Source organism: Apteryx mantelli, chromosome 3 (assembly GCF_036417845.1).
Source record: "Apteryx mantelli isolate bAptMan1 chromosome 3, bAptMan1.hap1, whole genome shotgun sequence".
NCBI classification, from domain to species: Eukaryota; Metazoa; Chordata; class Aves; order Apterygiformes; family Apterygidae; genus Apteryx; species Apteryx mantelli.
Window position 1 is genome coordinate 80978344 of NC_089980.1, and position 17380 is coordinate 80995723.

The window sequence follows — 17380 nt, forward strand, 5'->3', positions numbered from 1 at the left end:
GTATATGAAGTTAAATATTGTTGTGTCTAATTTTTCAGTCACCTTAGTATTTGTTTTGAATCTAACCCACTGGTACTGTGGCGAGAGCTTTCTTGAATAGATTGCTGAGAGCTTTTGAAAAACCTCCATACCTGTTTTCAGTCTATGGACAAGCCTTCAATTTTCTGCTTTATTGACTAGCACATTTTATGAATGTTAAAACATTAGCACAAGAAATTTATTTTATAATGTAAATATTGCAACTGAAGAAATAGTAAGTTCATTGGCACCATGATACAATTATGTACAGAAAAAGAATGGGGGGAGGGGTGAGGACATTGTGTAGTGACGAAGGGAGAAGAGAAAAGTGTAATGATAATTATGAGACCAAAGAAAGAAAAGATAACCTTCCCAGAGATGTAGATTGAAAGCAAAGATAATAAGGGCACAATAAGGATACAATAGGCTGGCATATGCAACAGAGCTAATATGTTTCAGAAACCTTTAGAAAGTATTTAAATGCTTCCCCAGTACCTTTTTTATTATAATTATTTTTTCCAGCCCTAGTCTTACCAAGAATATTTATCTTTAATAATTGGAAAAGTGTGAACATTTTATATTGTCCAAGAAAAAAATGTAATCATCAGTGGGGATAGTGAAAGATTGTTGCGCAGAGGACCTTGCAGTCTTCAATAATGTATACACACAACATGCTAAAACTGCAAAGCTTTCTCCCCAAAAGATATTCAGAAGGCTAATAACAGTTTCTTACAAGCTTAATATGTTTTGGCTTAATTTTTTTTCTAGAACAATGGTTATGGCTGACAATACTGTTCATTTTTTCCTGGGTTAGTTTAACCTTTACAGACAAATCCAATTATTTGACAGCTGTATGTTTTCTCATATTTTGATTCTTTTATTAGAATTTATTAAAGAAACAGAGAGAAAAATTTATTATTTCTCCATGTCTGTAACCAGTATTAGTTGTAAGGTTGGAAAATGGTTGAGAAACATGGTGCACAAAATTAGAAATAGTTTCCTGTAAAAAATAGGCAAGTGCTAACACTTCAGCACTGTCATCCATGGCTAAAAGTTTCATTATTAAACTGTGGTGGAACTCCACTCTAATTTACATATGGGCAGTTGAAAATTTAAACTCTAAACATCGATTCCTAGGTTAGCTTGCCAGGGTATACCTGCCCAGCTATGCACATGTAGCAGGAGTTTCTAGATATTAAAGCAGCATCTTCTTCCACTTTAAAACAGCCAATGCATGCTGACTAGGAACCATAAATGTAGTGCTTTGTTTTAGGAGGAAGTTGTTCTAAACCTTTGAAAGAGATTCTAAGGTCAGAATTATTCATTTTTTATTTTATACTTTGAAGCTTTTTAATTTTTTTTCTGTAAGATAAGCTTCTTTGATTTTATATTTGTGCTTAGGTGAAATCCACTCTCTCACAGAGAGGCAAAAAAAGTCATTTTATAAGTAATTTTCATTTCAATAAATGCCACAAAGCTGGAAAGAACTGAGTAAGTAAAAATATCATTATGGTGTTGTTCTGTCTCTGCATTACCAAACAGATCTTTTTGATAAAAGATTATTCTATACCAACAACCAAACAAACTTGATTTCTCTGAAGTAGATTTCTCTAACCTTCTGTGAGTTAGGGCGTACATATATGAGATAGAAAGAGGTATAAAATTAAATATATGGCATGAACCTATTCTCCTTACTTGGCTATAAGTCTCATTTTATTAAAAAAAAATTTTTTTTTGTTAATAAATGACAGATTAAAACAAGAAGCCACAAATATAGCAGAAATTTCAGTTACAAGTTTCAAGAAACTTTGCTAATTACAAATAAGCTTTTTGGCAAAGTACCTTATCCTTCATTCAACTCTATCTTCTGTTCAAATGAGAATATGGTTCCCTGAGCATTAGACAGAGGGCTATTAATATGCTGAAAACATACAGGTCATGCTCTTAAAAGACCTGACAACTTCTAAGGTTATGGTTGGTTAAACTGATGTAACTGGGCAGATCTGGCCCAGATGTATTTACTACAGACCTGACTCCCGTTAACCCTCCAGAGGCTAAGACAGTCAGAATTTATTCAGCACAAACTGTTTATTTGCTCAGTTCTGGGTATTAATCTGAGCTAACAGCAGCAAATAAAATGCTACTGAAAGGAAAAGTTCAGATCATTTCCTAGATCTCCTAATAAAAGTGATCAAACAGACAGCTCTACCAGCTTTGCCTGGGAATTGGAAGAGGTAGGAGCAAGCAGCTTAGAGAGGACTGGTAGCGGATTTGCTGATTTGGATTTGAAAATGTTTTTGTTATTATGGCCTGTATAAACCTAAAAACAATTGTTCCAGGCTATTCAAACAGAGTGGAGAAAAACATACTAACAAATATTGAAGATATTTCAATTTATATGCAATTTGCATAAATATTTACAATTTATAATGTGCGGCTGGATGTTTTTGTCCATTAAATTCATAAGAGTGGTTATATATGATCAGACCAAAAGTCCAGCTCACTCAGTGGATAGGGTAGAAGTCCTTATTGCTGTCTGAGAGTGACCAAGAAACATGCAAGAACAGTTAAGCATATAGTGACAATTTCCCAACATAATTCTCCATATTCCAGACATTTGTCCAAGTCAGGGACTACCTGAGCCATAGTGTCACTCAATACAACAGGGACACAGTTTTTGCATGGTTGTGATCCATCTACCTGCTTTCTGTGAATTCAGGGGTACAGATAATACATGCATTAACATTAGTGAGCAAAACTGCCATGGCATAAAGTTGCTGGAACCAGTTTGGTTTCATAACAAGATTTGGAATAAGACACTTTTCTTTCCCGAATTTTCATATGATTAGTTAAATAATAATTTGCCATACTCATCTGCCATCATTAAAGAGCAGCTGTATATATTACAAGGTTTTGCACTTTTACTTTTAACTCAGGATCACTGAGCAACCGTCTTCTCCCACAGTAGGAACACCCTGGGGAGCACTCAGGTGAATAAACCTAGCTCTCTAGCACTATGTTAGATACCACATGGTATCTCAGACATCACATGGGACTATGGAATATGACACAGGACCCATGGAGAACTGCACATTTATATCATGAAGATGAGGGTACCTTAGGGAGTCTAAAATGACACCAGGTGTCTATTAAAATTCTCCCATTAAAAATTCCCTACTAATAAGGCTTACTGAGGTTTAAAAAGAAAATAAGTTGTATAGAAATAATAATTTATCATTACTATGGTTTATATCAGAAGGATTATATTTGGAAAAGTTTCCATTAGTTGTTGACGTGGTAACTAATTTTTTTTTTTTCCTGGGTAGAATTCTAAAATTAGAACGTCAGCTTCCAGGACATTTAAAAGCCCTTTTGAAACTGTTATCCGGTAATAAATCTATAAAAATAAAGAAAGCAAATGGGTTTTCTGAGGACAATATTCATGTTCAGGAAACATCTATGTGAAAAAATAAACAGTTTCCAACCCAGAAGCTGGAAATGGACTAGAGAAAAGAAATTCAGACTACCATAGCTGAAACCTGAAAACTGTAGTCCTGAAATGAAGTTGCTGGCATGGCTGATATATGTGTCTTAGAAATTAATTATTCAGTTCCATTCATCCGTAAAGTACATATCTATTTGTACTGGTAATGCCTTCTGAATCCATCTTCAGCTTTTTTTATGCTGCCATATGGTAATTCTCTTTTCTCTATATGAGTTGCTATTATAGATCTTTGTAAAAGGCTTTCACTGTCTCCCTAGGCTACATTTTACTACAAAGCATTCTGTGTATCTTTGTGTAAAGTACACCCTGCATTAAAAGAAGAAAATCATTGAAACAACAGCTCTCTTCTGCATGCCAGGCTCCTAAAAAAAAAAAAAAAAAAAAAACAAGTTCCTCACAAAGTGATTGAGTTGATAGGAATATCTATTGATGGATTAACACATTAAGGTCAAAGCTGTAGAGTTGATATTTTTTAAAGCTGAGCATAGGAACTGTGGTTAGTCTTGTGAGTTTCCACACACACACACACGATTTATATGGGAAAAGATGTCTTTGATGCTAACCACGATTAGAGATTTAATTTATTAGTGTATACATTGATTTACTCTACTCAGAGGTCTACAATTTTTTTCTAAATAAAATGTGGTTATACAGAACCCCACTATGAATGCTTAGCCAGAGACAACTACTGTTGATTCTGCTGTAATGAAACATCAGCTGAAATTCTTAAAGCTATTATAGAATCTTACAGCCACCAGCAACTCTTATAACAGTCTTATAAGCAAATAAGATTGGACTGAATTAAGTGCAGGCTGTAAAATTTATTACAAAAAACATCATTTAGAACTGGTCCAACAATGACTTTGTTCTCTTCCATAAAGAGAAACACGTCTACCTAATTTTACCTTCCGGGGGGGGGGGACACAAAAACACAAATATTTTTATGATCACATGGCTCTAGCTCCGATTTCTTTTTCTTAAATAAATCAAAGTGTAATTAGCTTTCCTTTTTCATTTGAAAACCAAGGTACAGAATTGCAGTTTGGAAAAAGCAGTATTAACATATTTATGTATTTGGAATAAAAATGCTTTTATAAGAAAATTCTTAGAGCTGAAGATCTTCTACTATCTTTCACTGTCTTTCAAAAACCTAATCACTAATAGTCCTCCATACAGAAAAGGCTGCCTATAGTCTTCTTGAAACATGCCAGTGCTGCTTATCGGATAATTATTTGAGACAATTGAAAGTACCCTCCTCCCCTTAGAATTAACAGATATTCAGAAATTGTTTTTCCATAGAAAATGGAAACCTTTCCAGAGGGGGAAAAAAATCCAAAACATGGAAACAGTTACCAAAAAAAGTACATTGTGCCAAGCTCCATTTTGTTTGGTAATCTGAGGCTTTCAAGCTGGACTTTATCTTTTAGGACCATTACCATTTCCACTTTTAGTGAAGGATATGCTTCAACTTTTGGACCTGTATCAAAGAAACAAATCCTAAGAAAACAGCACCCATGTCTACAGATAATTCTCTAATCCTGTGGACTTCTCTTTTCAAGCAGTCCTATTAGATATACTAAAATGCCCAAACTATCAAAACCAAACTGAAATATCAATGACAGTAATCAATGATTTTGCAATAAAACTGTTTTAATAAATAAACAATAATATAATGATACACTTCTACTCACCACTAATTGCTATGATTGAAATGATATTCCTTCTTCTATAGAATATAATAGCTTTAGCAATGTGGATACATATGAACATAGTTGTCTCCAATACAATGAAAAAAGGAACAGTGGAATAAATTTAGTTTAGAATGTAGGAGATTGTGGAAGAATGGTTTATAATAAAATCCTTACACAGGTTGCAATATTTTGCTTTTATGAAAATAGCACATACACCACTCTTAAAATGCCTTCTTCCCAATGCATCTCCTTCACTGTATAGTCTTCAAAACAAACAAATAAACAACAACAACAAAAATCACCCGAGAATCAAAGAACTCATCAGCAAGCTGATGAAGTTGTTAGCAGGTGATCTCTAATGAATTTGTATTTTGGACTGGTGAAGCTACAACAGTGTTTAAGCAACTTAATATCTATTGAACCAGAATCTAATCTACCTATTTTTGTCCTGTTTTGGTATAACAAAGAAGATCGTGTAAAATTCCTATATTTATAGGGAACATAAAATCTGCTTGTTTGCTGTATGCTACTCAAGATAGGTAAATTGTTAAGAAATACTTGAGGGTTGTGTTCTCTGTATCTGTGATAGCTGTTTAATTATGTCAAGTAAAGTATCAAGAAGAGGGAATAAAGGCACCTACTGTGAAGTAGCTGAGCTTTGCTGAATAGGTTTAGGACCAGTCAAAGTCACTTCACAGCAACCTTTACATTTTAGAGCAGCATGCTGTTTTGTCTGAATATGCACCAGAGCAGACAGTTTCAACCAAGGAGAACCAGAAGTGGTGTTCTGTGACATCTGTCAAAAGTAGTCTTATGGGGCTAACTACAGTAAACAAAAGAGACACTGCACATAAGGCTGGAAAAAATGAAAGAAAAAAAAAGAAAGAAAATCATAAACTTACAATCTTCTCTAAATAAGTTGTAGTGAATTGATTATAACATTTTCCAAAGAGATGGAGATAGGTTTTGAAATCTTCATACTTAAAAGGCGCTGTGACCTGGAATCTCACTCAGTGACTGAGCACACAAGCCTTTCAGCATCTTCATCAGTAAGCACTTCATCTCCTGTTACATTTTCAAGAAAGATCTTAGACACATGACTTCAGGAAAAATTGTTATGTATCTCAACCTGAAGCAGCTATGAATCCTCAGAACAGGATAAGATCTAATAAAACACTGGGAATAAGATTACACTACTAGCAAGCTATAAGGAAAGTCACTTTTAGTCATACGCATCATACACTTTCCAACACTGAATGTTAGTACCTAAACCCTTCAGTTAACACTAACCTTGGTTCCTGGTTATAAGCATAATCTACCACCTTGAATCTGCAATTAAAAATATTTCCTGTTCTTATATTTTTCCATTATGCCTGTTGCAAAACTTGTTTTTTTTTCCCTCTAGAGTATAGCTACATGATGGATTAGTAGTTTGCTGGAAGTTGCTCTAATGCACAACTTCCTTTATTCTCCCTCTAGCCCCATAAGGATAACTGTCACCCTCACCAGCTGGTACTATCTAGATTAAAAATAGACTTCAGCTGCACAATTGCAAGTTTCTCCTGAGGATACCAGCAGCAAGAGATATGACTACAATTCTTTATACAGACAGCATCTAGAAACACATTAGAAATGACATCCCTCTCATCTTCTAAAGCTCTTAACACCACTCACTCTTGCCTTGCCCTCAGTATCTATCTCCACCAACTCTTCAGAATAATCAGCTGCCTGATACCAATTAGTCTTGATAAACTAGCAAGGATATAGTCCCATTAAATTGCTGGCAACAGCTGTAAGAGTTTTGGCTGCTCAAAGGCAAATTATTAACCTCTGGTTCACCAGAACTGTGAGTAGGATGCATTTTCCTTTTCACATTTAGATATTATAAAAGAATGTCAGAGCTCTAAAGGTACATATCATTGTGTTGCCTGTAAAAGAACATGAAAAAGAAGGCCAACTGGTACAATTGCTTAGAAAGAGCAATGTATTATCATTACAAATCAACTTCCATCTATTTAACTATACCTTTAAAAAGGTAGAGATATCAAACCTATTCTCCATCCTCACTATACCATTAAAGTAGAAACAGGATGCATGAGGGGATAATACGGAGTGTCAGGGACCAGAGTTAAATTCCCAGTTCTTTTGCTGACTTCCTGAGTAGCCATGGGTAAATCATTCTTGTGCTTTTAGACGGGAATAATATTCCCTTTTCTTGCTCATTTTTGGCTGTTCATATCATTTTATTATTATTATTATTGTTATTATTATTATTACTTGGCTGGTTGATTGGAATTTTTAAGGTATATTTGAGCCATAAGATGGAAACTTAGTAGGGAGAAGGGACTAGGAGCTTCTTTTAGCAATGCTAGCTTGCTACTTGCCACTCCGTCCTCTTATGAAGCACGTAGGAGTATCTCTCCAAGGATGTATGTGGTGGCACAGGCATAATGAGCCAAAGGCTTTATTAGGTCTGTAGCATGTGTTCAGCTCAATTATGACACTCCTGTGAAAAAGGTCCATGTGCAAGACAGGAGCAAGATACAGTTCAGGGCCACCCTCTCCCAGTAGGAGAAATAATGTAACCTACTTTGTCAGTAAAGGTTGAACTCTCATGTTATAGCAGAGGGGATATTATGTCATATTATAACTACATGCAGTACCTAAACTGATACGCCTGGGACCTCTGCTGAGGCCACAAGTGCTACGATAATGCAATGACTTTAAAATAAAAATAGTACTATATCATTTACTGTATTAAACAAGGAAACAACAGAAAATCAAGATCAGAAACAAGATAGCAGACAAAAAGGAGACTAAGGAGGGAACTCTGTTAATGGGAACAGAAAAATCTCCCTGTGCCTTATCATGAAGGGGCTGTGCTTCTTTATCCATGCTGGTGCAAAGCTGCACTGCATTGAGAAAGCACCGCTAGCTCAAACTGATTCGGGGAGCTTTAATTTTCTTTTCTTTCTCCAGTCCTGATCCTTCTGGAGTTGAGGCTTTCTAGTGCATGGTCAGCACAAGCCTTTTGTGAAACTCTTGATAAAGAAAATTAGCATGATGTGGGGTGGGGGAAGGCTTGTGTCCAAACTGCACGTTCAACAGGGATTTTCAGTAAAGCCACTTGCAAGTCTGGCCTTCAGCTGACTGTAAGGGCTAGTTTGGGGTCAACAGCACATAGATATATTGGCCTGCTAACAATATAGTGGGAATACATCTCCTGTCGGCATCTTAACATGGTCAGTGATAAGGCTCCTCACTTTCCTTCTTGGACTTATTTTAAATAATTACCCTGCATGTTCTGCGTATCCTAACAGCACCCGAGGTCTAGAGCAGTCTATGTCAAGTAGTACCCATATTTAAGGAAATAAAGTATTTATCCATTCAAAACCCAAGAAACATGAACGGAAGATAATTTTTCATGTCTGCTTGATAACTGGAAAAAAACAAACAATGAAATACAGCTTTTAAAATACATACTCCCTTGCAATAATTTAATAAACTGTGCTGTCATCTCATAAAGAATCAGGATGGTTGCCGTGGTGACAGAGATTATCCTCGCTGCTGCTTGATTCTGTCATTTTTCTAAACATGAATTCATAATATTTAGGATTTATTAACAATGTGTCACACTGATAGAGACAAATTACATGCTTTAAACTGGCCATGTAAGTCTTCTATGATATTATAACCGCTTTGTCAACTCAGCAATAAGATATGATGTGATTACTAGAAAATTAAAGCTATTTGTCATAAAGGATAAGGCAGAGAGTATCAGAACTCTCAGAATAGAAAAAAAAAATCTCAATAATCTAATGTGTTTCCTTATTTTAAATATTTTGGAGTTGGCTAGCAGTTATTGTTTTCTGCCTCATAAATTGATCAAGATCAGCATATATAGAAACTAGATTTATTTGTGCTAGCAAAATTTAGGTTGCAATGCATCAGAGTTGATGTGTTCTAGGCTGCAATATTTTATGGTGGTTCAAACTGTTTGGGGAGCTTGTGAAGAGACCTTAATGATGGCAAATTTTGCAATATATAAAAATATATATACATGCACTTATATATTATGAAGATGTATTTCACTTCAAGGAATTTGGGGGGGGTGACGTGTGGTATCATAACTGTAGCAGCAAGTTAAATGAGATTTCTGAATGCTGCTGGCTAGGAAATATCTTTTTTAAGAAGTAGCTTATTGAAGTGTTTGTGTCAAGTAAGCTCCAGAAGTGAGACCAAATTAGATGGCCAGCTCTACAGTCATTGTTCCATATATTTTTCCCAGTCAAATTAGCAATAAGAAATTCATTAAAAACATAGAAAGAAATAAAAAGCTTTTTTTTTAAAAAAATAATGATTTCTACATATTTTTTCAAGGAAAAAAAGGTCTGATTTATATAGTGAGACACATAATAGGTGGAGCTAGTGGAGCTGAGACAAACAGTTTAAGACAAGCAACCCTGTACATGACCCTAACTGAAGAATAATGAATTCTCACTTAGGGAGCCACATTCATATCTGTGCGTAGGATGTTCTCTTGATTTGCTTGAGGTAAGTCTCTGCTGTATATTGCCATGTAGAGGAAATGACTCTTCTGTCTTTAAATGACAGGTTTTGGTAGCAGTCTAGGGTGGCAGCATGGAGAACCGCACAGAAGTGCTCAGAGTAAGGAAGGCATCCTCTGCCTGTAGATTATCCTTGTCAAACACTGAGGCACATGCATTATGTTGCCAAAGACAGTTTATGCATCCTTTTAAACAGAACAAGTAAGAAATGTATGAAAATCCAGCAACTGGATTCTCTCAGTAGATGAAAAAAAGAACATACAAAACCAAACTAAGCTCAGTTGAAATACAGTAAATAAATGGGGCTTGATTTCTTCTTTGAGGTTTGCAGAAAAATAAGTGAACTGCACACCCAGGCTGCAAAGTACAAGACGGAAATGGAATAAAAAGTTCTTTTGGCTCACTGACAAAGTATAATTAGCTTAATTATGCTGCCATACATAGATGGTTAACAGTGATACATATTTTGGCTTTTGTTATGCTATATCTCCTTGATAAAATAATGTCCTCTCTCTCTGAAGGCAACATAGACTGATACTATAGTATAGTTAAGTTTCTCGCAAACCAGATACAATCACTATTTTGAATGGTAAGTACTACCTGATAAAAACATTCTATATTTATCATCAGTGACCTATGCACAGATCAGAGTGTCGGAAAGTGAAAATACAATTTTCTACTGTATCTATCTGGGATTCTGTTACACCTATCAGATAAATGGAATCTTTTTGTTGCCTTCAACAGACATTAGAGTGGCTCCTTAAAGTTCAGTAGATGGAATATGCACAACTTTTTCTCTGTTGGATTAATTTGGGGTTAGAGTTCTTGTTATTTGTATCTTGTGGACCAAATCTGACCCTAAGAAACAAAGATGCACCTCCTGTAGAGTCTAGTATGATTTGCATATGCTTTTTTCAAAGATGAATTTGATCCAATATTTTATATCGGTTTCCTCCTGCAGGAGATACATGTGTATTACCATAAACCAGACACTCTATGTATTCTTAATGAGCTTATTGGACACTCATCATAAAATGCCTTTGAATTTTACCCATTGTATGCAAACAGTGCTAAGCAAACTTGATCTACTTCTGTTTTTCTTCATTTACACATTTTGCATTTTCTGTATTATCTGGGGTTTGGGGCAAAATAAGGACAGTAGAAAAAAAATCAAATGCAGAGGTGTATGGCAGTAATATAACATCAGTGTCACAGGTGAGGAATTTTGTTCAGAAGAAGTGGCAGAGCAAGAGGTTAGATGAATACTGTAGCACTTCTCTCTAATAAGGCAGGTCTCAGCTGGTGGATTTATCAAATGTCCTTTGGTATGTAACATGATCAAAATGAATCATTCTCAGAGACTCTGATCCCTAACCTAGGAACTTTTATCTCTGTTTGTAATTTGTATACAACATTGAGTCTACCTTTTATTGTGTGGTAGAGCTACCAATTGACTGTTGGAATGTTACAAAATTTAGAAAATGTAGTAAGAAGACCATTTTCCCTTCCAAAGGTATTTTGGAAAACATAAAATACTAATCCTGGTAAATAACTAGAGACAGATACAGAAAAATACTTAGTAAAAGCATATTTTTGTGATTCATGACCACTGTTTGTTCCTGTATAGCTGTTGCAGATCAGCAAAACCTATTCTTGACTTAATAAGGAGTTGTATCACTTAATTTAAAATAAAATAATTAATAAAGTCATTTAATATTATGATTTTTGTTGATATATGTTCTGTGTGAGTGTCTGTTTCTATATATATATCTATATATGAAAAATTAATCTTTATTGTATATAATTCTGAATATGTAGATGAGAAAGCCATAGTTCATTATATTTGAAGCATTTCATTATTTTTTATTATTAGAATGCATATTTTTTCTGTGTGAAAATTCTTTATAACATTGATAAATAAACTCTACATTGTATTGTTTCCAGAAATTCATAAAGAGAAACCTGAGAGACATGAGAAACGAACAGCACCAAAGGGTAACTTTTTTTTTATGTTTATGTAGGTATGGTGTGTCATATATAGTGTATTTATGAACTATGTACTTTACCACTGTTACATTATAAAAGCATTCAAAGATACAGATTGTAAATGGTCAAAACTGAATGTACACCATAGTTTAAGCATTAATGGATTGGGGCATTTTAGATTTGTGTGGATATATTGTAAATGCACGTTCCAAATAAGATTCTCCTGCCCAGACCTATCCAGAAGTCTAATAAACTTCCTCTGGTATAAAATATGTGAAATGTGTTGGATAGGGAAGAAAGCAAATTTATGGGCCAGTGGGTGCGCTCCAAGTCAGGAAGTCCTGCTTAATAGTGAGCCAGGTGCATACCAGAGATAAGAAGGGTTTCCATTTTAAGAACCAACTCATTTTCAGAGAGTGTAATCTCCTCTAACTGGCACTTTCCAAAAAGCCACAGAGGAACTGGTTTGGACTGGTTTTCAGAGGGTATGTAAACAGAGAAGTTTCCTGGGATGTGCATTTTTTTGCCTAATAGAGCCTCTTCTGTAAAGGTTAGGCTGCATAAAATTTGATGAGCATCTCTCTGATGCACCAGTGCTATGCTTAGTAATGGCAGGAGGAAGCAGGAAGAAAACTTATTAAAAACTATATGAATACACACACACACTCCCTCACATGTGTATATTTATTTTATATATATTCTGTATATGGTTTTTATAGTATTTTACAGGTCTAGTGCTAGCTTTCCAGTTCTGCTCTAATCAGGGTCATTTGGAGTTCCTAGAACTGTTTCCCAACTACTTAGTAAATCATATGGTAAGGAATGAATTTTTTAGGGTATCAGTTGGCTAGCTGGGCAATAATAAACTCAGATCCACTAGCAAGGGATCCCAGTTAGGGACTTTTCAAGCATTGTATTCTAAAAACATAAATGAGTTTGCAGCCTTGACCAAAGTAGCCTTTTGTGTACCATCTAACTCCGCACAGAAAAGCTTTGCTTTACATTAAAAGAACATTAATGTTGCAGAGGTGATCACCAAGAAGTTATAAGAGGCCAGAAAAAAGCATTCAGGTGTCATTACTTAAGTCCCCTTATGCATACACTTGATAACACAGTCTTTAATTACACAGTCTGGAAGCACAAGAGAAATAATTTTTCTATTCTTAGTTCTCATATTTAGCCCCAGAGATGCATCTTGCACACCAGAGGAACAACTACAACAAAAAGAGTTCTGTCCGGTCTCAAGCTAGACCATGATATAGATCTGAATCTTTAAGGAGTTTTATTGCTACCTTCTAACATATGTCCAGTAAGCGTGTTCAAATACAGTCTTTTGTAGTTTTTTAATAGGAAAAATGTAGAAGTAAAATGCATCTTTCTAACAGAAGCAAATACTCCAACAAAATTTTAATCCTTTATTCAAGCATATGGACACCATACTTATAGAAGTAGTTTTAGGTTTATTTTTGAAAGGTCAAGCCCCTTCCAATCAAATCTCCAAGGTTCATAGGGAAGTTCTATCTGTTAGCCTCATTTTGAAAAGATTATACAAAATTATCACAAATAGATACTGGGAATGGAAATTCCAGATGGAAGAGGCAGAAATTATAAGACAGGTTCTTATAGTATGAACAGTCAGGCAAACTTCTGCACTTATCTTTGCCTATAATTAAATATTTTGATAAACAACCAGTAATAAATTCTATTTCAATTATTTTATTTATTCAATTTAATTCTGAAAAGAATAAAGATTTTGAGAACTGATTCAACAGAGCATTTGCTTGTGCTTAAGAGCAACAAAATTAGTTTACTTCATGATTATGTGTATAGATAAATTCTCTATTATAATGGAGTTTTTCCAGTTTGGTGTTTCATATATCAGTATTTTTATAAGGGCCAGCATCGCCCGGGGCTGTATGAGCAGGGGCATGGCCAGGCCTTCTAGGGAAGGGAGCATCCCCCATATGCGGCACTTATTAAACCACATCTTGGTGCTGTGTCCTGTCTCAGACTCCACCAGTACAGAGGAGATGTCAATAAATTGGGGCAAGTTCGGTGGGGGCCACTGCACTGGTGGGGGCTGCAGCCCTGGCCCCATGCAGGGAGGCCGAGGGGCCGGGGCTGGGTCAGCTGGGGGGAGAGATGGCTTTGGGCAGGGATTGCACCACAGACCTCCTGAACACCCTGTGAGTCTGTCATTTTATGATAGATACTGACCTTGCAAGAGTCTCTGAGAGATACTGTTGAAGGTGCTATATAAGAAGCAGAAGTTGTTCTTGTTGTTGCTATTATTACTGTCAATGACTAAGAGGTAAATATGCAATACTTTGGCAATAGGGAAAAACAATACTAAAAAAATGTTGAAAGTATATAAAAGTATATAATTTCAATCTAATGGAAGACCATGGTATAATGGTACTGATGATATGATAATGAACTGATAATATCACCTCTGTTTCCAACTGAAAACTGGAATTAGCAGTAAAATTAATTAGCTTGTATTCCTAGGAAAGAATAGCTCCTATTACTACAGTCATTTGTGGAGGCATGGGAAAAGATTGATTTACTGTGTACATAGTGTGGCTTTTCCCATATATGCTTCACTAATACACTGCTGGCAGAGCGAGAGATCGAAAAAGACCATGTGGTGATGAAATGTAACCTCCGATAGTCATGCATTAAAACACAGTGATTTAAGGAAAGATACTAGTGTGTCTCTGAATTAGGACAAGCCTTTCTGTTCTTCGCAGAAAGTATTGCTGAATTCAGCCTGATTTTACAAATAGATTCCAGTCCCTTCAAAACTATTTCATTTACTATGCATCATACATATCTGTCCCTCCTACCCCTATCAACTTGCTAATAGGGCCATACTGATAATGCAAATATTAAACATCATAGAATAAAGCTGTCTGTGTTTTAGTGTACAGATACATTATCAGATTATGAAGACAAATATAATATATCTCTATAATTTAATTTGCTGTAGCAGGAAGATAAGGTATTTGAGACAGCTAAGCAGTTAAATAGAGTTGGACCATATAAATCCACAATGTACTAGCAACCCAAATAGGCTGACAGAATTAGCAAGTTAAATAGCACATTTACATTTGACACAGGGCCTGTCTACCATGATATCTAGAGGCGTAGCTATAGATGCACCTTAGCTAACTTTAAATTAAGTAGCATGTGTACAGAGAGCAACGTAGCTGCGGTAGCTCAGGATAAAATTGAGAAGCATTTATTTAGTTGCATGGGTTTATGGAAGCCTATGGTGAAGCCAATGCTATAGGTAGTTTGACTACTACCAGTAGCAGTCAAACCTAGATTCGGTTAGATGGGTGTAATGCTGTCTGACTGTCACAGTTAAATCTATTTTTAAATTGTATATACACATAAGTCTTGAGCAATTGTCTGGCTCTTCTATAGACATTTACATTCAGTGTTGAAGGACTAAATCCAGCCCAGGGTTAGACATTGCTGTGAGAAGCTTTTGCATGTTTGGGGCAGGTCTGGGCAAGCACAGAGGCAAGTGTCTCCCTCTTCACAGGTAATCAAGGCGCTTTGTAATGGGTTTAGGCACTTCCACAGTTTATAAACTGCTTGGGTTTCCTTAGATTATTATTTTGGTCTTAGAAGCCTGTCCCCTCTCTGGATCAAAACTTTATTTATTTATTTATTTGTTTATTTATTTATTTATTTTTGGTGGATTCCTTCAAGTAGGATTAAGTTACAGCCATCTAAGGCTACTTTACTTCTGAATAAGAGCATCTGCACAAAGATTTAATGCTGTCTAACTAATGCACTTTAACTTCATTGTATTAATTCATTTATCTTGACTTTCCTGTGTGTTCTTCTGTAGGCAAGCAGTTAGCTAGAGCAAGCAGTCTCTGCTTCCTGCCTATCACACTCATCACCTATCTTTATACAAAGCAGCAGACTAAGACTTACTTTTAGGTATGGAATTAGTGTCTCCTTATTACAACTCTTCTTTTTGCACTTGCTTTTTTGGTCAGGGAAACATTATCCGATATTCTCTCAAACCCTTTAACTAAGAAAACTAAATTAGGTTTCCCCTTCACTATTTCTTCCATTTGATGCAAATCAAATATACTATTAGATGACTGAAATTTGGGGAAATGTCCCACATATAAACCATACTTCTTGTTTTTAATTTTTTTGAAGTGGATAGCAATCCTTATATGATTACGTTTGGAATATATTCTTAAATTACCTTAAAATTTTCCATTATAAGTTCCTATTTTAGATTATTTATAAATTTACCACACTCCAGTCATTCAGGATGAAATTTTTCATGCTTGGCTCTTTGCCTCAGGCTGAATTTTTATTCAAAGTCACATTAAAATGTTTCAGCAATTTCCAAAATCTAGGTTAGTGAAAATTAGGTTGGGATATTTTTTACAATGCTAATAACAGTTCATTCTGAGCTTACACTTCTTAATATTTGCAAGGAAGTCCAAGCAAATTGAGTGAAGTTGTGGAAAAATCTCAATTTACAAAATTGTTATACAAGTAGTTTTAATTATTCTGCTTATTTTTCTGGGTGAATGAGGCATCCTAAAAAAAAAAAAAAAGAGAGAGAGAGAGAGAGACAGAGAGAGAGAGAGACAGAGATGATCTTTTCTGCAAGTGTGTTTCTTAAAGCAAATAAAATGGTTGAATTAGCAGTTTTAGTTCTGGCATTTTTCAGCTGAAAAATGTTTGACTTAGCAGCCTTAAAAACATTTTTTATGTGCTTTCTCTTTGTTTTATATATGCAAAAATATTGCTTTTACTCTGTTTTTTTTTTCCAGAAACATGGTACTATGGCCAGCTTGGCTTATTTCTGAAACCTAATCTGTGTAACTTCCTGACCTTTCCCTGAGTCCTCATAAACACTGGGGGCTTGGAAAAGGGGAGATATTAAGCCCTCTAGCAAGAAAAAGATATCCAGGCAACTAGATCTGGAAAAGACCTCTACAAAGTGAAGTATTTTATGTCAGAGCTTCTAGGACTCCATACAAAGCTGAACATGAAAACATTTCAGAGGAAAAAGCCAAAGAGTTAACTTACAAAAGAAAAATCATATTTACATTTCTCAAATCAAAAGCTTCAGTGGACTTTGGTGTCCCTGCTGCACTGTGGTTGAAGAGGCAAAAATGGCTGGACATCACAGCCCTGGAATGTGAACCCTTTAATTTTGGTAGCACCTGCCCTTCCCAGATAAGCTCCCCAAAAGCCGCAGCTCTGACCAAGTCCATATGAGGTAATTGTAAACACTGCAATCTGAGATTAGCATACGCTGAGGCTATGGTGATATCAACATGCAGGATAGGGCTCTTGGACTAATTAGAGAACACCTTCAGCCTATCGTTGGGAAGAGAAAAATAGTTTACGCTTATGCCAGCCTGGTGCCTGCTTATCCACGTTCCAGGCTCTCTGCCCAGATATATCAAGCTACTTTCATTTCTCAGGAAGGAGCCAGCTGACCTCTTCTCCATGTTTTTACCTTGAGGTCCACACACATTTTAATATTTACTTGTGTTTGAGCCCCTTTATGCCATTTTGACAATGTAAAGGAGCCTAGAATTACATTTATGTCCTCTTTAAGG

At 35.6% G+C, this 17380-nt stretch overlaps 1 protein-coding gene across 1 annotated transcript in view; it reads left to right on the forward strand.

Annotated features, from left to right (window-relative positions):
* TRDN (triadin) overlaps window positions 1-17380 on the forward strand; it is a 262339-nt gene that overhangs the window by 70041 nt on the left and 174918 nt on the right. Inside the window, 1 exon segment of the mRNA XM_067294583.1 lies at window positions 11727-11777. Within this exon segment, the coding sequence (XP_067150684.1) occupies window positions 11727-11777 (51 nt within the window).